This window comes from Brugia malayi (assembly GCF_000002995.4).
Source record: "Brugia malayi strain FR3 genome assembly, contig: Bm_v4_Chr4_scaffold_001, whole genome shotgun sequence".
In the NCBI taxonomy this organism is placed as follows: Eukaryota; Metazoa; Nematoda; class Chromadorea; order Rhabditida; family Onchocercidae; genus Brugia; species Brugia malayi.
In genome coordinates, this window is record NW_025062478.1 from 12,736,506 (window position 1) to 12,760,380 (window position 23,875).

Genomic DNA, 23,875 nt, shown 5'->3' on the forward strand with positions numbered 1-23,875 from the left:
GGGGAAGAAAAAATCAAAAACTCTTTTTATGTTATACATAGAAAGTGATAGTAGCTGATTTGTATTCTCTTGGTAAACATTGTAATAATAGAATTCTGGAATTCCATTTTTCCTTTTGTGATTTAAAGTTTCGACTTAGTGATTCTCATCTTCCTCATTTCCTTGCCGCTTCTTTTATTTTTTCTTTTTTTTTTTTACGTTTGTTCATGATCTTTCATTTTATCCTGCAATATCTATATTATATGCTAGCATTCTTACTATTTATTTTTAAAATCTATGAACACGTTCAATTTCCATTAGTAAAGAAATGGAAAACAGTTCAGAGGTTATCATATTAGTTGAAGAATGTTCATTCCTGTTATAATAATTTCCTCTTATAATGTAAAATCGTTTAATTTCTTTATCATTTTATCATTCCCCATTCCTTATCATTTCTTTTTCTTTTTGATAAACCATATTTCCTGATAACTTCTTCTTTTCTTGTCACTTTATCAGCTAATATTTGTATGCCCATGTTTTCATTTCATTTGAAATTATTGAAAATTTGATAGGACAATTTATTAAGTTTAAATATAAATACATTTTATTTCGGTTTGAAACAGTGATAAAAATTGTAAATTGCTAACAAATAAATTAAATGCTGCTGATATGAGTGATAGAAATACGAATTAAGCTATATTTATAAGGAATTAGGAAAAGAGACTGTTAAAATGTTACTGAACAGAGATTGAAAAATTCAATATTTGTCCTCTTTGTCATCTTTAGCTTCCATCATCAATCCCTGAATATTTTCTTCCATCTACCATTATCATCACTACCAGTCTCATATAAATTATGATTACTCTTTTGTCATATTGTACAACATACATCTTTTCTTACCTTATCCATGAAAAATTTGGATAAGGTAGGACAAAATGATCATTTGAAAGGATAGGTAATTAATTGATTTATATAAGATTTGATCTTTTCAACACTTTTGTAAAATTTATTATCGATTAACATCAATTTTAATTAAAGTCATTGCTTTCTTGCTTCTAGTATTAATTTCCAGTTTAGATTTTAAACATGAGCAAATTTTTTCCTCCTTTTTTTCTAGAAAATTGGTTCAATTCCTTTGTTTTAACATTTAGTTTTCATCTTACAGATAATATCAGTTTTGCTTATCAAACGTGGTTCAATTTGAATTACTTTTTGTTTTATTATTTGAATACAGTCCGACTTGAAGTACAGTATGCTTTAGTATCATTAATTTGAGTAGGCAAGGCGTACTCTTTTTTTTTTTTGTGTGTAGAAGAATCATTAGTAGTCAGCTCATGTTCATCTTCAAAATTGGAATTAAATGCGAAATTAATTTTCCGTCAGTTACTTTCAATCTTTGTCAATTTCTCTTTTCTGTTAATTCTATTTGGTCGTTATAGTATGTATTTGCTCTGTTAAATTCTCCTTTCACAAATTCGGTGAAATGCTGATAATGCATTTTTGATTGGTATCGAAAATTTAACAAACATATTGCCATTAGTAATACTTAGCAAAAGTATCAATTTGAATTTATAAGTTGCAGCAAATCTTCCGTAATGTTTCATTAATTGTTTCTCTTGCATGATGATACTTTCATATTTATGTATGGTTAGTTATATGTCATATTTAGCAACATTTCATATGTGTATATAACCTTTTATGCTGTTATCAAATATCAAATGCAACTGCGTAAATTGAAATTTGCTTAAGCGCACTTCGATAAGCTTTTCGTTTACTTTGCTTTTCAGTTTTCATGATGTTTTAATTTCTCATTGCATTGAATTTTAAATTCATCTCATCTGTACATTCTTAGTTACTTAGCTTAGTTTCATACAACAAAACACACGCTGAGCAACATTTCATATTTAATCCTTTTTATCATTCTAGTATTTATATGTTTACATTTAAAATTTAATTTTTTAATATTTTTTTTTCTCATTTTCATAGTTTTCTGATTCTTATGGTTGTTATATGTTTGAAATATTTTCAAACATGTAACTCATAAGTGTATATTTTATTTTTTTGATTTATTCTGAATAAATTTTATTATTTGATGTTATTCTAAGTATATTTTATTGTTTCGAGCTATTAAGGATAAATTTTGGACTGGTTTAGCTGGATTTGTTGAAATTGATCAGTAAAACTCATACAAAAGAAAGAAGGAATTACTGTCTTTATCATTTCTTTATATAAGATTCTAAAAGAGCCGACCCTATCAGGTTTACCGATCATTTTCAAGCTGTTTTATCATCTTCACAAACCAATCTTTATGGATCAATAAAAAAAATTTTCACGGCTTTATCACTTTCTATTCTTTTCTATTTTCAAAAACCTTTAAAAAAAAAAGATGACAGGAGGGTAATACAAGAGGAGGAAGAAGCATTGGTATTTGTAATTGAACTGATATATCAGGTTTTTGTCTTCTTTTTTGGTCTTGATTTTCTGCATTTTCTGAATACTTTTATTGCTCAATTTAATGGTTTTTTTTTTTCAAATGGAAAAAGAGGGGAAGACGAAAAGAGAAAAAAGAAGAATGAGCGAAGATGAAGGAAAGAAAGAAAGAAAGAAAGGAGGAAATAATGAGTGTTTTTATTTATTAGTGATGCGGAGTTAAATGATAACGATGAAATTTCTTCAGGAATCACAAAAGAAGTTAAGTGAATTGGGAAGGGATGAAGAAGATAGGGAAGGATGAATAACAGAGAAAGGGTCACAGAGGAATTTAGATAGTTCAAAGTTGAAATTTAGCCTCTACTTTTCAAATGGAGGTCTTATACTGCGCTACCATCATGTTTATATATATATTGGTGACAAAGACAAAAAGAATTTGACATATATTTCCTTCATAGCTTTTCAGATTTTTGCTATTTTTAATGTAAACGAATTGATTGAGAGTTGCATGAAGTAAAATGATGTGAAATGTGAAGTCATTAAATTTTGTCAGCAAATTAAAACAAGGAGAAAGAGAAAGAAGAAATTGACAAATATATTATCATTGGGACAATATATATTTAGAAAAGAAGAGAAACAGATTCACATTATTTCCAACTTTGACTCATCATTTATATTGTTTATCTTGAAAAAACCGGATGTTTTAACCTTATAAAATGATGGAAAAAAATTTTTTTTCTTTTTTTTTGATCATTCTTGTTTTCGATATCGATTTTTTTGCATCACATCACTTATCGCGAAAAGAAAGCAAAAGTTTATGTATATGTATATGTATATATACATATAAATTTATATAGGTTTTTTTTTTTTAACTATCATTTTTATTTCTGGTTTTTTATTTTTAAAATAAAACTAATTATTATCCTTTGTTACTATTTGTTAATTTTGATTTCCCGTAGCATAATAATAATAATAATAAGATCTTTCCTTTTTATCGTTGTAAACGTTAACGTCTTTTTTTTTTTTTTTTTTTTTTTTTTTCTGCAGTTTACTGAAATCAAAATTGCAACCAAGTAAATGACTAAAATTTTTTAATTTTCCATCGTATATTGCCATATATGTATAATTTCCTTTTCCATCTTATTATCTTTCACTGTTCTGTTTAAAATCTTTATTAGATATCTTAATTCCTAATTCTGTTTAATGTTTTTTTTTTTTCTTTTTTAATTTTCTTATAATTCCTAAAAAAAAAAAAAGGAAAAATAAAGAAAAGCTATGGTAGTATGAGAGAGATATGAAGTGGAAAAGAATGAAAATAAAATAAAATAAAATTGCACACATGATGTACGTATGCTAATTTCTCCATTTTTTTTTTCTTTTAGCTCTTTACAAAATGTTTAGCAGTGAATTGTTTAAAAGGAAGAATGTTGTCCTCTCATATGGGAAAGAGGGAGAGAGAAGAAGAGAGAGAAAGAGGGAGAGAGGGGAAGAGAGAGAGAGAGAGAGAGAGAGCAAAGTGCATTATTCATTATTGAATATGCAAAGTAAAATGCTTCCATTGTAAGCTATACATATTATTCTTGTCTTTTTCTTTCTTACATTTCTCTCCCTCTCTCTCTCTCCCCTATTTTCATATTTATTGTGTATACTTTTTTTATTTCCCTTTGTTCGCATCATTTCTTTTCTCACTCATTTTTTCTCATTCCTTTTTGCAGTCAAAAAAAAAATTATACAGCACAAAAGACTAATCTACAATTCTGCTATTATATCATTGAAAAAAAAAAAAAAAAGATACCCATAAATGTAAATTTGATAAAAGTGAATAGCTAGAGATGGATGAATGACAGGGAAATATTGTTGTGATCAATTGGATAGTATGATTGTGTGACATTTTAAAAAGAATTTTTAATTTCTTTTTTTGTTTTATTAATTTTCTTTTTTTTTTTTTTCGTTTTCGTTTTCGTCATTTTTGTTTCTTTACTGATTAATGCGAGAATAGTTTGTTCAAAACTACTTCAATCAAATAATTGAGAATGAGTGATGGAATTGACAGAATTGAATTAGTATTGGTAATGTATGTTCTTAAATTCTTAATATTTATTTTCTTTAAAGAAAAAAGTAGATGTAACAAATTTGATTGTTGTTCGGATAACATGATATAATTCGAAGATGTTTATATGGCTAGAGTGTTGTACTGATAATTTATAATTGCCTCATTTTTTCACTACTATTAAATCATATGGTTCAACGACAACTTTATATATATATATATATATATATATATATTTCTCACTGATAATTTGAAGAAAAAAGTTGGTTAGGAGAGAAGTAAGATTAAAATAAATGTTAAAAGATCTAAAATTAAATTAATATTTAGCACACTTAAATACATATTTGTGTATAAGTTCGGATGATGCTACATTGTAACAGAAGATTTGGCTTATCCAGTAAATAATCATTTATAAATGATATACGTTTTAATTCTTATTTATAATATGTTTATCTGATTAATTTAGAGATCTAATATTCAAATGATTTAGTAACCTAATATGTAATGGAAATCATAGGTGTCTTGTTTACATCACAATACCAATTTGCATTGCTTTTTTTTCTCTTTGTTTATTTCAGGATTTCAAGATTGCGAAGAAGATATTCTGGTTGACAATTATTTTTCGTTCAACAACAAAATCAGGTGAATTTTCGAAAAATTAAATTAACTGTGGGAAAGAATGAATGGGAAGGTATGAAAATGAAACAGTATTGAAAATCAAATTTGTCAGTAGTTACAGAAATTAAAGATGACCCGAAAAACTGAAAAGCATTCATTATGGTATTTTGCATTCTCCACTTTATCTTTATTTATTGCAAGACTTGACATTATACCTTAGTTGGTACTCATTTCGGTGAATATCAGGAATTTCTAATATGTTTACATTCGAATCATGCGAAACAAGATAAAAGATAAATTATACGTTGAATAATAAAATACGAAAATAAAGCAAACATATTTGAATATCTTAGGCTTTCTGTCATAAATTCCGTAGTGGAAATGCATCTTATTTATATAGGTATTTAGACTGATTAACTGCTGACCAAACCAGTTTTTAGCTATTTACTTTAATTTAATTAATCGGTGCTATTATGGAAGGAGGTGTAGAAAAACGTTGCTTACTTTAGGAGTCGAGGTGTCTAAATTAGTTGTGATTTTTAAATTGAAATCGCAAAGGTGCAAATGAAAGTAATAATTTGCTGCATGCATTAAATAATTCACTATTATAATAACGAGATATGTGTGGTATTGCATTCAAATATAAAAATGACAATTAATATTTTCATATTTTTTCTTTAGATGTAAAATTTCTCCAAATATTTGTATTGATTTTCCCCCATAAATTTCAATGCATAACTAAAAGGAGAGAAAAAATCTTGTTTCTGATGGATAGGATAGGTAAGTAGTTTTTGGAATACCTATATATTCTCGTCATCTTCTTTTCATTTCTGAGTAGGATGAAAAAGAAGTCATAATAATACTGTAATGTTCAAATTATTATATGCTAAATCTGTTCTGTTCCCTCTGCAAAGTTAAATTGTTCATCAACAAAGTTAAATTGTTAAATTGCCCATGTATGTCTCTGCATGTAGTTTACGCTAGGATTTTCGGCATTGATAGTTTTTTTTTCTTTCGTAACCTTTTCTGGTGTTGAAGTTTCTTTTGAATCTTAAATGTATAAGTTTTTCTCTTTTACAATCTTATCATCTATCCATGGTTATCAGCATTCCACACAATCCAACATCACTAAAAATATCAAGTTCTCTTTTTCCTATCCCTTTATTGAATAGATAAGAAACTAAGCAAGGAGATTATCTGAGAAATATATGAGATTGAAAACTAACGAATTACAATCTTAGAAAATAATATCTAACTATCAGTTTAATATGTTTGTCAAGACAAGAATATGATTAAATTTTTGTAAAATCTCCTTTATATTCACTTAGTTCAATCCAGACTATATCATTTATATGCTTTCATATGCTATGCTTGACTCTTAGTCGGGATTTCCACACAATGAGAATTAAGGAAAGAAAAATTCATCTATGAACTGCTGGAAAATCCAATTTGTGGAGAGAACTCAAGAAAAGTTATTGTTTTTAAAAGGATAAGAAGGAGTATCATCATCACCACTGAAATTAGGCTCTTTTATATTCACTTAGTTTTGTTTAAAGAATAATAAACTTGAAATGACTTTTAGAGAGAGAGAGAGAGAGATAAAAATGTCACTTTTGATTATCGTAATAAATGCAGATTTTCCATGATAAAGAGATTTTCCTAATTACAGTACCGATTGTCATATGTTTCTCTTCACAGATATGAAAAGGTGATAGCAAAGAAAAAAGAATAAAAAAGGCGGAAAGTATTTGTTTAAAACCGTACCGGAAGTTAGAGAGAGAGAAAAACGATACAGAACCTTTAGTATCAGCATTCATTTTTGCAATGCTTTTATGCTAATATGATCAATCCAGACTATAAAGCAAACCTATCATTTATATGCTTTTAGTTGTATTGGAATATTTTCATTCCTTTTATTCTGTAATATTCTCTATTTCATCTTTCACTTACATTAAACTTTCTCGAAGATTTAAAATATTTACGATAACTAAAATCAGAAAATTGATAAAATATAGACTGTGAATTTTTGAAAAATTCAAAACAAGACATGTATCTTTGGTGGTGTAACACATAGATATTTGTGTATTCAACGTAATTACTTTCTGTATAAAGAGAAATTTTAAGGAAAAAAAAGTAATGCAATATTGCTAATGTTAAATGTTCATTTCTATTTTCAGATAATACTTTTACATTTCCAATTATTTATAAATATGCATAATTGTGAATTCATATAACAACAAATTGAGGGAGGAATGTAGCAAATGTATAATGTTAATATCATTTGTGTATGATGATAGTTGATGTTGGAAGATCTGTGAAGGAATTCTTACATTATACCATATTTACACAATCTATAAGCTTGATAAATTCAATTAAAAATAATATAACAAAAGTGTATAACCAAATTTAAATCCTAGAATAGAATTTTTTTTTTTTTTTTTTTTTGTTATTCGCACTTTTTTTTTTATTTTATTTACATTCCATTTCCTCTTCTTGTTTTTCGCTGATAAAATTCCATTGCTGCTTCAAAATAATTTCATTCCGATGAAATTGTGTTAATCGATATTGTATCTCTATAAAAAAAAAAAGGTTTACATAATCAATGTTTCATTTTCATTCCATCATATGAAGAGATAATCTATCAGACTACAATATACATTATCAGGTAATAGTGTTTAAAATTGAAAAAATTTTGGAATCAGATTTTTATCTATTTACATCTTTTTCACACTTTTCCCATTTTGATAAAGTACACGATAAATATAGCTATTTGATGTTTAAACAAAAGACGGAAAGAGATAAGAAGAAAGAGAAAGTTGTTGAAATGAAAAATAAACGCTTTAAATTGTACTTTTTACCTCCATCCATCCATCCATCCATCCATCCATCCAATAACAACATTGCAGCTTTTTAAAATTATTTTTCGATTGAAAAAAGTGATCAGTTTTTTCTCCTCTCTGTGTCTCCCTTCCTTTCTTACTCTCGCTCTCTCTCCCTACACTTTTTCTCCTCAAGGTATGATTAAACTTCATAATAATGATTAGATTTAAACTTCAGAAAAAAAATAATGGGTTCATTTTTTTTTTTCTTAACATTTTATAATGATTTGAAGAAGAGCATGATAGTAATGATACGGTCTTTCTTTCCTCTTCATCTTTTTATCCTAACAAAATCCTTATTTTCTTTTTCTTTCTCTCTCTCTCTTCCTTATTCTTGATACATTTTGGCGTTTCTTTTTCTGAAATTTACATGAGTTAAATGGCAATAAACTATTTGTGAAATTGGGAAATCAAGAAATTAGTTTTAGTTTAGTTTGTGCATAAATATTTAAATTAACGATTAAAAAAAAAGTGCTCCTGTAAAGATATATTGAGCATTGAGTATGTGTGTTTTAAAATTTTCCAGAACATGTGCCATCCAAAGCTAAGATAGATATTCATTCGTCAATTACTTCATTCTCCTCATAGAAATTTAGTATTCGTTGTAGTTGTTTGATGATTTATTCCTTTATGTTTGTTTATTCAGTTATTGTTTACAATTATTGTTTTCTAAAAAATTATAAAATTTATGTTGTTGCAATAGATAGTAGCAGGAAGAATCGAACATCTCCATTATTATCTTTCAATATACTATATTTATTACATAAGGCATTACTATTATAATTTTTAACTGAAAAAGAAATATCTAAATTTTGGCATCATTCTAATATATTTTGATGTATTTGATGTTATTTGAATTACTCCGCTTTTGTTCATCTGAAAAAGCGACAGCTATTTAAAATATTTAAAATATTTGCAAATTTTGCTTTACAAACAATATCATTCCCGAAAGGTGTGAAGAAGGATGGTTGGATTAATGTAAGCCAAGAAATAATGAAGCAATATTCTGGAAGAAAGGGAGAAAGAGAGTGAAATGGAAAAAGGATGGAAAAGGTTTCGTTTTGTCAACAAATCGTTGAATTTTATGTTTACACAAGTATAATATATCTCTCACAAAGTATACAGTACTTTGTGAAATGAGGCAAAAAAGGGGGTACATTTTCATGATTGCTGCACTTTTCTCGGCTTCTTCTTTGGAGTTATTTGTTAAGTTGAACCGTTAAAGTGATTGTCGGGCGCCAGGAAACGATACTTCTTTTCATCTTCCTTTTTTCTTCCTCCTCCTCATCCTCCTCCTCCTTGTCCTCCTCTTTCTCCTTTTCTAATCTTTTTTTTTTTTACTCCTCTATAAATAAACCCTTTCTCTTTGGGTCTATTTTATAGTAAGAAATCTTCAACGATTCGATAACGAATTTCTTTTTTTTTTTTTTTTTTCAATTTTCCATTAGTATAGATGATTACAAACTAATTACTTAAATGAGTTTTAATTGATTGGAATGTAATCTCATCTAAATATAGATTATACTGTACAAATTTAGTAATATTTAATATATTCTTATTTGTTTCATACCACAATTTTATACATATATTTTTATCGAATCATAAATGCATATTAAATATTAAAATTGGTAATTAGTTGAATGAACATTGATTAAGAATGCATAATATCAAATACTCATGATTCTGTAAGTGCGAATTATAGTTGAGAGTATTTTTTTTCTCAAATATTATGCAATATTTATGTACAAATAGGTCTTAATTATTAACCACGAATTTGAAATAATAATTATAACAAGAAGTTTCAAATATTAATTGATACTTAGATGCAAATTACGATAAATCAAGTTTATGGACATAAATTCTAGTATCGAATTGTTCTTAGGAGAAGTAAGTACAAATATTATTTGTAACTTATATTTGCTTTATTTCTTGATATATTTTTTGAATCAATTGATTATACTACTGCAGATAGCATGACCCATATTAAAGAATTTTCATTTTAATAGTTTTTAATAGTTTTTAATAGTTTTAATAGTTACACTATAACTGTGCATAGTTATGATCTATTAGATTTTGTCATTATGCAAGAAAACTGAGATATGTGTGTATTTGTTTATTCTTTCATCCTTTTATCAGTCTATGTATTTTATTTATTGCACTTTTTTAGTAGGCTATTTATCTTGGAGTTATAATTTTCAAGATTTTGCTATGCCAAAACTGATATGTAAAAGGATTTGTTGAATTTCAGTCAAATTGAAATGACTAGAGATTAGCAAATGTTTCCAGTTTGAAATTTAGCAAGGAGGAGTTATTATGTAGGCAATAAATAATTTACTGAATCTATCTGTAATAATAAAAAATATCTTTTGAAAAGAGATTAATGAAAAATTTATGCTATAAATGAAATAATTTCATTTTTTTTTTTTTTTTTTTTAAATTATTTGTTATAAATGGAAATGGATGAAGAAGAAAATTGATGAAAATAGAAATTAAAAAAAAAAAATAAATAGTTAATCAATAATTGTTATTTTTACCTGTTGAGAGAATATATGTGTTGTTTATTTGTGTTCAAACATTTTATTTGTCCAGATTCATGCAGTACTGATGCCCTAAAAAAGTAATATAAAGTTTTACAGTATTTCCCTTTTTTTTTTTTTATTCGTCTGTTTAACATTTTAATTCATTGTGTTGTTCGTTTCAGTAAATGTTCACAAACAAACATTGCTACGTTCAATCCATAAAAATAAAAAAAAAAAAAAAAATGGAAAGGGAAAAATTGTAAAAGTAAAATGAAACTGTGATTTCCATTTTAATCACTTCATGGTGATGTATAGATAGTCTATGGTATGCGAAAAGTTATGGTGCTTGTGTATGTGTGGAATGTTTGTATACTTATATATATAGGTATATGTGTATGTATATGCATGCATGTGTGTATAAGTATGTTTATACATAAGTATATTATATTAAACTATTAGAAATTATTTAAATATGTCTAATGTATACTTTATATCTGAGTTATTTCAATATGTTATAAAATTAATTTGCTAAAAATTAGAAGAACTATTTTGCAAAAAAAAAAAAAAAAAAAAAAGACAAACAATATTTTTCTAATTTTAAGGATTTAAAATATATTATACTGGAAATTCGTTTTTTTTTTTCTTTCTTTTTTAACAGCGATAAAACTATTTTATATTTAATTGCTAGATTAAAATGGAAAGAGAAGGAGAAAAAAAATAAGCTATATGGGTATTATAAGTACATATATATATATATATATGTATGGATAATTAATATCGTTTCTGAACTGGAATAAAATGATCATTTTATTTTTTTATGTTTTTAGCAAAACTAAATGATGTATTAAGTGATGTATTATTTGAAAATGAAAATTTTTCATTTCTGCTATTATGTTAGAAATGAGATATAGAACATTTTGTTAGTGTATAAATTCAACAACAAAGTTTTATATGAAATGCTTGATGATACTTGAATTCATCATTTTTTTTTCTTGTACTTCGTTATATCTTTTTTAATTGAGAAATTCAGTTTATAGTTAATCTTGTTTTTGTTTTTTTTGCTTTTAAATGAAATGATGCATTAAATTGTAATTTTCCGGTACATCTCCATCATATATTGCTTCTATCAATCAATATTTTTAGGAGTAATATTTCACTTTTCCGTTTATATTATAATAAAGTATTTAGTGAAAAAATACTACACTACATGTAATTTTTATCTAATTTGAAGAATTTTCTTTTTCTGAAATAAGCTTACCTGAAGCAATAAAAATAAAGTAAGACTATTTATGCATAGATTCAAGTAGTATATCAAAATATGTATAGTTTTGAGAACTGTATGATATAACCACCTCTTCAGCATTAATTTCCAGTATAAGTGTTTATTTTATAAGTTTTCATGAGATGAAAAATAAGTAGTAACAAAAGAATGTGAGAAATGCAGAATGTATCTTATATGACACATTACTTTTGTTTGTACTTTAGTGATAAATGCATTTACTAACCTTTTCCAACTTCTTTTTTCTCAATCTTTTTACTTTGATTTTTTTTTTTTTTTTTATAAACAAATAAAATGGGGGAAAAAAAAAAGATAACTACAATGGAAAATATATTTTTATTATTATTAAAAGTTATTTGAATTTGAGGTATATGCATAAGATGGTAATACTTGTGGGTTGTATGCTTAATGAAGGAGATGTTTTATATCGTAGTTTGTTTTGTTTTTTTTTTTTTGATAATGTAAATATTTAATACTTTTCCTCTTTTATTTCTCTCACTTCCTCGGTTTTGATTCTTCGAAAGTGTTTTTTTTTTTTCAGTTAGAAGGAAAAGCTTTTCGGTACATAAAAAAGATGTGTTCGTTTTTGAGATGAAGAGAGAGGAGAAAGTGAAAAAAAAAAAAAAAAGGGATGGTTTCAATCTGGTAAATTTGCCAAAAAATAAGCAATAGGAGGAGGGAAGAGAAAATTTTTAGTTTGGAGGGAGAAAAAAAGAAAAAGCATTTTGATATTGGATATTGATAGCAATAATCGTAACAAATGTAACGATGATGATTCTAACAGACACGGTGAACTAATGAACGGAGGACGGATGCGGAGAGAGAGAGAGAGAGAGAGAGAGAGAGATGTATAAATCCTTGGGAAGTATCCTTGATCTTTTTTTCCTTATCTTTGATCTAATTCATTGTTACAAATGTGTAGTTGATTCATTCAAATTACAAATATTCGAAATGGCTTTTAAAATTTTGGATGTTAGACTTGTATGATTTAAAAGAAAGCGTTTGATTAGAAATTAATTCAGGACTGAAAAAAATCACTTATTCGTTTTTAATAATTTTAGATTTATGAAATTTGAGAAGTTAAAATTAGTGCAATATCTCAATTTTTTTTATCAACATTCATTTAGTGGGTTTGTATCATAATTCCTTTTTGTTTTTTGTTTTGTTTTATTTTGCATGTAGAAACAAGCAAAGAAGTCTATCACTAAGAGTTTCGCAATTATTTGTGGTATAGGAAAAAGGAAAATTTTAAAGTTTCTATATGAAATTAATGTTGGTTAGAAATAAAGGAAAAAGATAAGATAGATTATGGCTGCTAGATATCTTGTTGTTTTGGTTTACATTAGTGATAAAGATGAAGTGATAAGGTGTATTAGGTGAAAATTTTAGATTGAAAAAGTAACCGTGAAGAAAAGATGTATTTCTTTAAAGAATACGTTTAAATGAAACGAATTTATTAAATCCATAATATTAAAAGGTTTTTTGCTAAGTAAAAGATTAGGAAATAGAAGCTATTCTTATTGATTTGATTACGAGGTTATTGCAGTTTGCAGAGTTAGAATTAAAAAAAAAAAAAAAAAAAGAGAGAAAATGACTAAATAAATTGCTTTTTTGCTAGCATTTTATTTGTGTTACAAGAAGCTGCTGCAACTTGCACTGGTTAAAATATTTATCCAAATATTCTTTGATTCTATATCTAGCAATGGATCAATAATTCGCTTTTAAGTATTATATATCCTAAGAATGTAGAAAGAATTACTGCAGCAATTCTCTACATGTTATATATGTTTTTTCAAATTTTTTTTAATCTTAAAATAAGATTGAATATCCTTTTTTTTCTTTTTTTTTTTTTCGCGAAATGTCGTTTCCACCTATGACGTAAATGTTTTGTTCGTTCTCTTCTTTTTTTCCTCTTTCGTTTGACTTAAAACATTTTTGCTGTTTAACTTTCGACAGGTCTTTGGAGTGCTTTCTTAAAAATCCAGCTGTGGAAGAAAGTTTTGTCGGTTTATTACGGTGGCACTAAGTTATGGTTATACGTCCAGTATCGTCACCAGGATTACCGTCTATGTATGAGGTAGTTTGCATTGTTGTTTTATTTTAATAAAATTTCTCCAATAGTGTTAAATTGTGATCTTTTTATTTATCTACTCGCGTATGATTCAAAAAGGATAAATAAACCGGATTTTTTTTTTCGTTTTTTTTTTTTTTTTTTTTTTCATATTGGACTTAATTCCTAGGTTTGATATTATCGATTTTGTGCTATTGTCGAATTTGCGTTTATTACTTTTCAGTATTCAGTGGAATTGAAATTTATCGGAATAATGAGAAATACATCAGCCATAACTTTTCCAATAATACTAAAAACCAAAAAAACCTAACAAAATAGCTAGAATACATGAGCAGATCATATTAGAGGTGAAAAAGCTGCTGCAACTGCATCTAAGATAATTATCGTAAGCTATACGAAACATTTGAAATTAATTTATAACTAACTTCTGTTGATCTTAGGTTAGCGATTTTTAACATTGAGGTAGATTATGTTTTTGCTAGTGTTGATAGCAAGATGTCACATATGTCATGCTTTACAACTGGTCCATTTTATCATTTGCAAATTCTCTGCTATCGGTACTCTTAGAAAGAGAAAGAAAATACTTAATGCTTTTCTTCCTCTATGTTTTTGCTTTGGATTAGCTTATCATAATGGCGCTAAAGTTAATGTGCTGGAATTATAGCTTTATTGTATTGGTAATTGTGAACTTAATTATAGCTTCAGTTAATATTTAGTATCAACTTTGAACATTAAGTATTTGCATATAATCTAGAACTGTGGCTGTATTTAATATCTAGTATGTATTTTTAATCGTAAATTGAATTTGAAAGTTAGTATAAATTATAATTTAAAGAAGAATTTTCGAGAGTTCATAACGAAAGTTTGTTATCTTTCGAATTCAAAAACAATTTTTTCTCTTTTATTCAGAAAGCTATGCTTTTTTATTAGCGCTAAATTTATTCGTCAAATTTCTCATCTCATTTTTGTGTAATGTGTTTTTTTTTTTCTCTCTCTCTCTTTATTTCTATTTTCGTAAAGCCAAAACGAAAAAGCTCTTCTTTTTTCGTTCATTCTCATCCATATATGTTTATGTTTTGTAGTAATAATCAATAGTCATCAGAACTTATACATATATTAATCTGGAAGTATGAATAATGTATTATCACATAAGGTGTAAAAAAGAATGGTAGTAGTAGTAGTAATATGAATAAAAATGTTTTTTCCTTTTTTTTTTTTTTTGACTCGATACTGTAAAAGGAGATCTGAAAGGTAAAGCTCATTAGCTGATTAATTATGCTTCTTACACCGGTAGATAGTTATCAGCAGGTATAATTGTCTAATTAGACAGAAGGAAGAAGTAAAAAAGAAATTTTATAAAAAAAAAAGTCAATTTATAGTTTAATGTGTTTAAAAATAGACGGTGCTTTATGTTCCATAAAAGAAATGTATGGTTTTGGTAGGATTGCAAAATGTTATAGGATAGTTTCTTCAAGAGATAAAGGTGATCATGTTTGTTTGTCTGCATATTTAAATAACATTGCGAGAAGCATTGCTATGGATAGAAAGTAAAATAAGTATTAAAAGTAATGCAGGCAAATAATTAAACAATAAAATTGAAAATGGAAATAACAAAATATAATAAGGAAGAAAGAAATAAGCAAGACGATGAAACTAGAAAAGATTTAATTCGTAAGTGAAATCCCAGATTGGAAAATAAATGAGTGATTATACCTACTTTGTTTGTTCATTCACTTCAATATATTGTCGTCAATCAGTGATGCCAGCACTCTTTGCAAATTTAGAGTGAAAATGTTGGAATACAAAATCAATAGATTAGAATATATTTAATAAAAGTTATAGCTGATGGAATGTTAGCTTATCAAAAACATTATAGCTGAGAAACAGTACTGAAAACAAAAAATTTTTAAAAAAAAGTATTTATGAGTAGATTTCGTTTTAGTTGCGATTTTGTGATTTTTATTGACAGCGCTATGATTACTGCCATCATAATTGATAAAATTTTCATATGAGGTGAAAATGATTATTATGCTACCGGATAATTGCGATAACATCAATTTCTCTCTCATTCCCTCTCTCACTTTTTTTTATTTTTTTGAAATGAAAAAATCACAACATTTATCGTCCAAACATGTACTATGGACTTTCCCAACCGATTGTTTTGTGAAGTTCATAGAATGTATGCACTAAATGGCATAATTTTGGATCATTTGTTTCAGAAATACTACTATTACTAAAAGTATTAAATGTACATATCATAGTATTATCATTGCAGCAGTTCTTTTTATCAGACAAAAAGGCTTACTAATAGGCTTTCAAAAATTTTTTGATTTTCAAAATTATCGAAAGCTTATGGATTAGTTATTGTGCATAATTCTAAATGATATGATGATTCAAATTTTTTACTGGGACAATAATTCTTGAATTCTATAGCATAATATTCAAGTTGTTATTCTTAGCTTGAAATGGTAAAACTCTCGAAGATAACAGATAGTCATGAAGCATTTTATGGATGCTACAAAAATGCAGGAAAAAAAAAAAAACGAAGCTCCCTTCGGTGATTACAAGCCTCGGTTATTCATTCGACGACTGGTAGTGAGGTGTTTGGCATTGGTTATGGTGAAGGTTTTGTTATGTTGCTATTTGATTCATCTTGAAAAAATACAATAAGCCAAAAATGTTGCCATTTTTGATTCCTTCTAGCAATTGCTGTTATGGCAAGCTAATAGCTACATCTTCTTGAAGACTTTTGTAACTGTTGTTGATACATAGGTGGAACGAATACGGTTTTGTTATATTGCTACTGTGTCATTTACTATCGTCGTCGTTGTTGTTGTTGTTTGCTGTTGATGGTTTCTATTGCTAATGCTATTGCTACTATTGCTATTGCTAGTGCTAGTGCTATTGCTATTAATAATCATTCTTCTGGGTTAAAAAGTATTTCATGTTTTAACTTCGTCTGCTAAAATGTACAACATTTACAGCTATCATTATTATTTCCCCTAAATTATTATCATAATTTAATTCTGGTTCCTATTAGAAAATTATTGAATACGATTATTATAAATATAAAATTTTTGCTTCTTTTGCAACAATTAATCTAAGCATATTCTTCTCTTAATCAATTTAATGAAATAGAAGAAACAGTTTCTTCAAATGAGTCAATCAGTGGCAAACTGTAACAAAAACAGTAACAGTAGTATCAGCAGCAACAACAACAATAACAGTAATAATAGTAATCAGCAACAATCACAACAACATCAAAATGGCAATAATGCATATAGTATTGTTGCCGCATCAACATGCTCTGATAATACTAATTATCCTGCAACTCTTGATGATAACTTACCTCCTGTAGGAGTTTCTGATAGTACTTCGATCGCTAATAGTACCAGTGCTACCGTAGTATTTGATTGTTCTCGTCAAACACGTGTTATTGTCGCACCAAATATATCATCATTATCATCATCATTATCATCATCGTCATCATCATCGTCATCATCATCATCGTCGTCATCATCATCATCAGTATCGTCATCAATATCAGCTCATGTTCCAACACAACAGTCTCATCCAACTACCGAAGAAACTTCATCTAATCCTGCTTTATACGGTACAACAACTCCATCATCATCTTATATTACTGCACAAGCAGGTGGCTATCTATCTGGTCATTCACCTGCTGGATCATCATCATCATCAATGCTACATTCATCTTGTTCAAGTTCAAGTTTCGTCTATCCATCCAATTTCTTTCAACCATATTATGGCTTATCACCGACACTGAATGAATTCAATGTATTACAGATGTGTTGTCAACCATTGTTTACCGAAGTGTGTCACTTTCTCCTTTTACTTTTTTTTAATCCTATAGTTATTTCATTTCACTTTTCCCTTTGATTCCTTGGCTTTATTACACTCACTGAAGCATGTATCAAATTCCAGTAAATACTTCAAGTTAATGTCTTTTTTTTGTTCTATTTCAAAATACTAAAACTTGTATACTACAATTTGCGATCTGCTGATTTGAAAAGATCGTATGGAATATGATTTAGTGTCATGATAAAAAGAGTGATGGTGCTGGTCCTATTATTATGCAATACAAATCTGTACGTAAGTAAGGCGGTACCGTATAACTTTTTAATTTGGCCATTTTATATTTAAAACATCGTTTTTTAACGGTCCCAGTAATTTTTTTTTTTTTTCTTTTAATGAAACGAAGTTAAGTGAGAGAAGTAACTTCTTATTCCTAAAAAATTTCCTTAAAATATGTGAAACTTGACTTTTCATTGGTGACTAATTATGATAATAATACTGGTAATAAAATTTAGATATGTTAAAATGATAGTGTTAGCTATGCCTTGCTAATTTCTTTTTTCTGCTACTCATTTTAAAGTTTGTTAAATCTGAAGAGATTTTATTTTTTTGTTTGTCTGGAAACAAATTTATTGCTAGAAATTTAACTCTTTTTTGCAAAACTTCATTTCCAGATTGTTTCATATTTAGAAAAGAGCGAATACGGTAACAATCCCAGCCATCATTCATGACAAATGCCTTTGTCTACACATGACTTTGGTTTGGGAAGGAACTAAAAGTTTTCCAAATTTATCTTTTTCCATTCACGATAATCATGATAATTTTTGCAGATAGCATCACAAGGAACTGATATAACGCCTACAGCCGAATCGTTATACGGATTTGCCAATCGTTTGCATCCAATTACGCCAAACGGTGAGAATTTATTTTTCAAGTCTTTAATGAATTTATTTCTTGGCTTTATTGTTATTTTCTAATTTTTGGCTATTCATTTGAGAGGATATCTGAAGTGATTAATTGTATTGAACTTTGATATTTCTGCATGTTACATCAATTATCATTTTCTTAAAGTTTTACCTTTCTTGCATCCGAGAATGATTTTTGCTTAGCTTCTGAGTCAGTATTTGAGTGTCGATGAGATACCTTCCTAGCAAATGAAAGAGAATGATAAAAACATTGGACGAATGAAAACGAAGTTAGGAGCACTCATTTCTCTTCTCTTCAAATTGTTTCCTTTTTCAGGAATGCTTTTTCCATTTACGTGAACTATATCCACTGTTTTCACTTCATCAGTCTTCTTGTTAAAACATGATGATAGTCGTATGATAGTGTTAGCATTAGCATTATTTATCAATCAATCAATATTTCAATTTCACATAGTCATTTTTTATACTAGAAGTGTAATTCCTATTAGATCTGTTATCCTGTACAGTCGTATATATTATTGATGCATTGATATTGCATGCTAAATTCACATAAGCTTAAATCTTTAGATAGATTAGATTATGATTTTCTGGAAGTGTTAACTATTATATATTAATCTAGTATCGGTAAAATCAGCAGAACAAAGTATTTTTCTTAACTACGTATATATTATTGATACATTAAAAAAAATTTATTGATGCATTAACCAAACTTAAAAGAGGGGCAGAAAATTATAGAACAAACGGTACAAAAATGAGGGGGATACATTTGTTGAACATCATGGTGTACTTGATCGAAATTTTTGTGATAATTTTAGAATATTTAATATTCGAATTTGGTATATTAAAGTACTAAAAATAATGAGATAATTTCTCTCATCAACTTTTATCTTAGAGAAAAAAGATGATAATTCTCTTACTGTAGTTTTTTCTTAATATTTATGAGTAAATTTTCTCATTTTTTAAAATTATCTTCCTTATTTATGAGACTGAAATTGCGTTATATTATTAAAATTGATTTTTACCAAATTTGATGCAATAACAACTTAAATATATGAGGAGGGAAGATTTATTTTACAAATTTCATCATTTATTAAAATTTGACATTCTTCACTTTCTTTTCTGTGTTTGAGATAGATTTCATTACTATCTCCATTTGCATGTATATGTATATGTATGTCCTGTATTTACATAAGCCCTCTTACATATTTATTTTTCAACTTTTTCTTTCGACTCACAGATTGCCCGTTCCTTTCACCATTTTATTTGTTAGTCTTTTTTTTTTTTCATTCATTTCTTATTTTTGCTTCCTTCTTGTCCCTCGCTTCGTTATCTTTATTTCCAATATTTTTGGGAATGACAAAATTATTGATAACAATCTGTTCTGCATTACAAGTGCTGTTATAATGGAGAATTATCTTTAATTTCGCTGACGATGACTTGAGTTGATCATAAATTTGGTTCTAATTGATGTTTTTTTTTTTTAGTAATAATGTTTACATAATGTTTATACTTTGTGGTGTCATTTAAATGTGTATGGTGGATTTGTTACATTGGAATTGTATCTGAATTTTACTCATGCTACACCATAAAATTGCACCATGTAAATTGAAGTTGTAATTGAGGAGTTTCAAATAGAAATGTTCAAATTTTAGTATAATTTGTTACTAATATGGAATAGGTCACTAAGAAACGGTGAAATCATTCTAAGCCCAATTAGAATGTAGTTGTATTATCGTTATAGATCCTTTAAATCAGGATCATTATTCGGGTTGTACATATCCGGAGTTCCCAATGATCGTAGAAATTGTAAAATTTACCCAAATCCATCTGAATATTGCATTCAGTTGGCGAATGATAGAAATATTAGAAATGATAAAAAATGATTTTCTCGCATCAGATTTTTCGGTAATCTGGATAGTAATTTCTTACCATTCAGTGCACCGAAAAGAAAAAAACCCTAAAGATCTTTTTTTTTTTTTTTGAACTTTTGAAAAAGCAAAATAAGAACGAAAATTCTGAAAATGTACATAGCAAAAAAAGGTTTACTTTGAATGGGTTTTCTTTTAAACGATTTATATATATAATATTTCAAGATTCCCAAAAAACCTTTCCGAAGTTGAAAGGAAAAGCAACTATGGGTTGGAATAAGCGGTGATAGTCGTCATATAGGGTGATTGGATTGTAGGTGGTTTCAGGTGATATTTGGGTCGTTGCTCTTATTGACTCTATTTTGATGGTAGTGGAAGCACATTGACTGGTAGTTAAAGCTATTATATTAATTGATCAATGAGTTCAGTTTTTTTTTTTTTTTTTTTTTTTCTATAGAATTTGTTGTTTTTCGTGTTCTGACGTCACATAGCGATATCTTAAAAGTGGTGTTGAATGAGATAGGTGATGTTTTTATAAAAGTGATAATTTCGAAATTGTTTGTAGATTTCGTATTATAAGAGTGCTGTTTAAAACTGTTTGTTGATTTCGAATCGCAAGAGCTTTGATATTGTTTGTGGTTTTTAAATTAAGTATACTATTTGAGATAGTTATCTCTTTGACTTAAACCTATCCGATGGTGTACTTATCCCTCAGTATCTTTCAGTATAGCTACACTTTTGCTAATCAGTCTTCCAGAGAATCAAACTAATTTACCACAACCACGTTATCCACACAGGTGACCATGATCCCTACGCAAATATATAACATATATATGACCTTGCATTTCAAACATTTGACTTCTGGCCAACGTTTCGATATCAAGAAAAGAAAGGTCATTTTATAGGCGCCCATTATCAGCTTAACATGCCACAAGCGTATCAAACGCGAGCTGGTTTTGTTGGAAATACGATGGCAAGACCAGCATCAGCGACCGGTAAACGTGGTGGTCGGCGACCAAAGGAATACGAAGAATATGTTAGTAACAGTTCCTTATTATCTGATTTTATTGTTTTGCTAGAACTGGTCAATTTTAAAATGAGTTTTCATACCCAATAAAATCCAGGATCATGTCACTTTGAGTGAGGAAGAGCGGGATAAACGTGATAAAAGACGTTTGCGAAATAAAGAAGCAGCAGCAAGATGTCGACAAAGACGCCTTGATCTTATGGGTTCGCTACAGAATGTAAGATTTATGAATTATTAGAATCAGTAATTATGAACCAGAGCAAAATCAGTAACTTAATGTCCCGATGATTTTCCTAATATGAGAGGTATTGCTGGTAATTCAGATCTATAGTTTTCATATGGAGAATTTGCTGAGTTTATCTGGAAGTTTCTTAGAAGGTCCTGTCATACTGTTTAATTATTGTCACTAATTACATAGGTGATTAGCTAGTTTTTTTCTCTTAGAACAATAAGAAGAGAAATTTTTTTCTGTGAAGCGAGCGCAGATTGATATGTTTATTCTTTCGTCTCGGCACAAGTTTCTGATGAGAGTGTAATTTATGGTCTCATTTTCTCTATTTTTTTCCTTCTCTTCTCTATTTCACCATGGAATTTAAATAACTGTTGGATATTATTTGTGATTTTTAATAACAAAATTTGCATCTTTTTCATTTAAAAATTTTCTTATATTCATTTTTAGCAAGTGAACCAACTGAAGGAAGAAAATAAAATGAAAGATGCAAAAATTGCTGAACTGCAGTTGTTGGTAAGTTCTAATATGAATTAAAATTAATTTATCTATCGTATCAGATGTTAAGAAAATATTGTTTTAGTAATATCAATCCGATTCGTAATTCTCCATAAAATACTTTCAGAAAAATGAGCTTATCGCTGTGATTCGTGATCATCATTGTGTTTTGCCTGAAGCTCTTCGTCAGACATTGGATGTCGATATGTCCAGTACTCAGCAATACATGCCACGTGGTGCACCGGCACCAGTAGTAACCGTACCAACCAGTACTGAAATTGTACCTTACACATCATCAGCACCATCGCCACAGCCAGTGCTTAGTAATCGAAAGCGACCAGCCAGTGCAATGATACCGGATCTTAGGCAACCACCACCACAACCGGGTGTATCACCGCTAACAACTACTGTAACGTTGAACAGAAATGATAACCATAACAATATACTAACAATGACAAAGGTAAAGTAGTGAATTTTAATGTGCTCGATTTTAGTTTCGAAATCACGAATTTAAATTTAATTTTGAAATTCGAATTGAGCTTTCAAGTTATTTTTTTGAAGCTAATAGCACATGAATATTTTTACTTTTTCTTCTATGGTTTCCTTTTTTTTTTGAAGACTTGAAAGGAAAAAAAAAAAAAAAAATTATTTTTAGCCTTCTTCTATGCAAATAAAACAAGAACCAACGTTGTTTGATGTTAACGGACGTGATTTACCAGACGAAGAGATTAAACGTCCAACGTCATTAACATTTGCGGATGGTGCAACCACAACAACAGCTTATAGTTCGTTGAGTAGCTCCGGTGTACCCATCACGACGCCATCAAATTTGATTGGTGGAGGTTGTCATGATTTTTGTTTGAAATATTTTTTTTCTAAATTTGATTTCATCTATTTTGAAAATAATCCGGATAATTGTATGGTTAGAGAATGAGTCCCAAAATTGTAAGTATCCCACTGCTGTGGGTTTATGAAAAAAAAAAAAAAATTCATTATTGGTCATAATATGTGTGAAAAAAATAAAAAACTTCATTATTGATCATTTATTTATTTATTTATAATTTAGCCCTTTTAGTAGTATTTATGAAAAAAGAATTTTTTTTTTTTTTGTTTAATATTTATGAAAAAATAAAACTTCATTATTGATCATTTACTAATTTATAATTTAGCTCTTTTAACTTGAAATAAAAAATTGTTCATGTTGCATTCCTCGATCAATTGTTGAAAATTATTTTCAGCAGAAATAGTATCTCATTCTCTTTTTCTTTAATACCTGGATAGCTATTATCTAATCATAACTTTCAGTTTTAGCCACATCTGATTTTGGTGGTGTCAATTTATTGGATGGTCCAACCGGATTGACACCTTGTCATCCACCACAGGCAACAGCATTCCAACTTCCAAGTATGACTGCTCCACTCAGTGAAGGACGCAGTTTTGAAACGTTGTGAAATTCGATTGTTGTTGAAATGTTGGATGGATGCTACAGGAAAGTAAAATAAAAGAAGGTCTTAAACTGACCTATATCTTTTGTATATTATTATTTTTGCATTAGAGCTTGAAAAGCTCGTAACTTGGCAAATAAGGCTGCTATAACGTATATGCATAGGTAATTTCAGACGAAAAAATTGGTAGTGTTCAGAAGGTATTACAGATATTTCCACTTCTACTTCTTTTAAAGAATCG

At 28.0% G+C, this 23,875-nt stretch overlaps 1 protein-coding gene across 5 annotated transcripts; it reads left to right on the top strand.

The window, feature by feature from the left end:
• Window positions 1-13,783: 13,783 nt before the first annotated feature.
• Bma-fos-1 lies at window positions 13,784-23,640 on the top strand (the record flags this gene model as incomplete). 5 transcript variants are annotated; one of them, XM_043082568.1, is made up of 8 exons in its annotated part: window positions 13,784-13,831; window positions 18,472-18,556; window positions 21,341-21,471; window positions 21,560-21,679; window positions 22,142-22,207; window positions 22,317-22,649; window positions 22,845-23,031; window positions 23,495-23,640. In XM_043082568.1, 8 exons carry the CDS (start codon window positions 13,784-13,786, stop codon window positions 23,638-23,640), a joined length of 1,116 nt encoding a protein of 371 aa, XP_042938502.1. The 5 variants fall into 5 exon arrangements, with proteins under 5 accessions (XP_042938502.1, XP_042938501.1, XP_001896974.2 ...); XM_043082567.1 differs by having other exon boundaries at window positions 23,501-23,640; XM_001896939.2 differs by lacking the exons at window positions 13,784-13,831; window positions 18,472-18,556 and having other exon boundaries at window positions 21,361-21,471.
• Window positions 23,641-23,875: the final 235 nt, after the last annotated feature.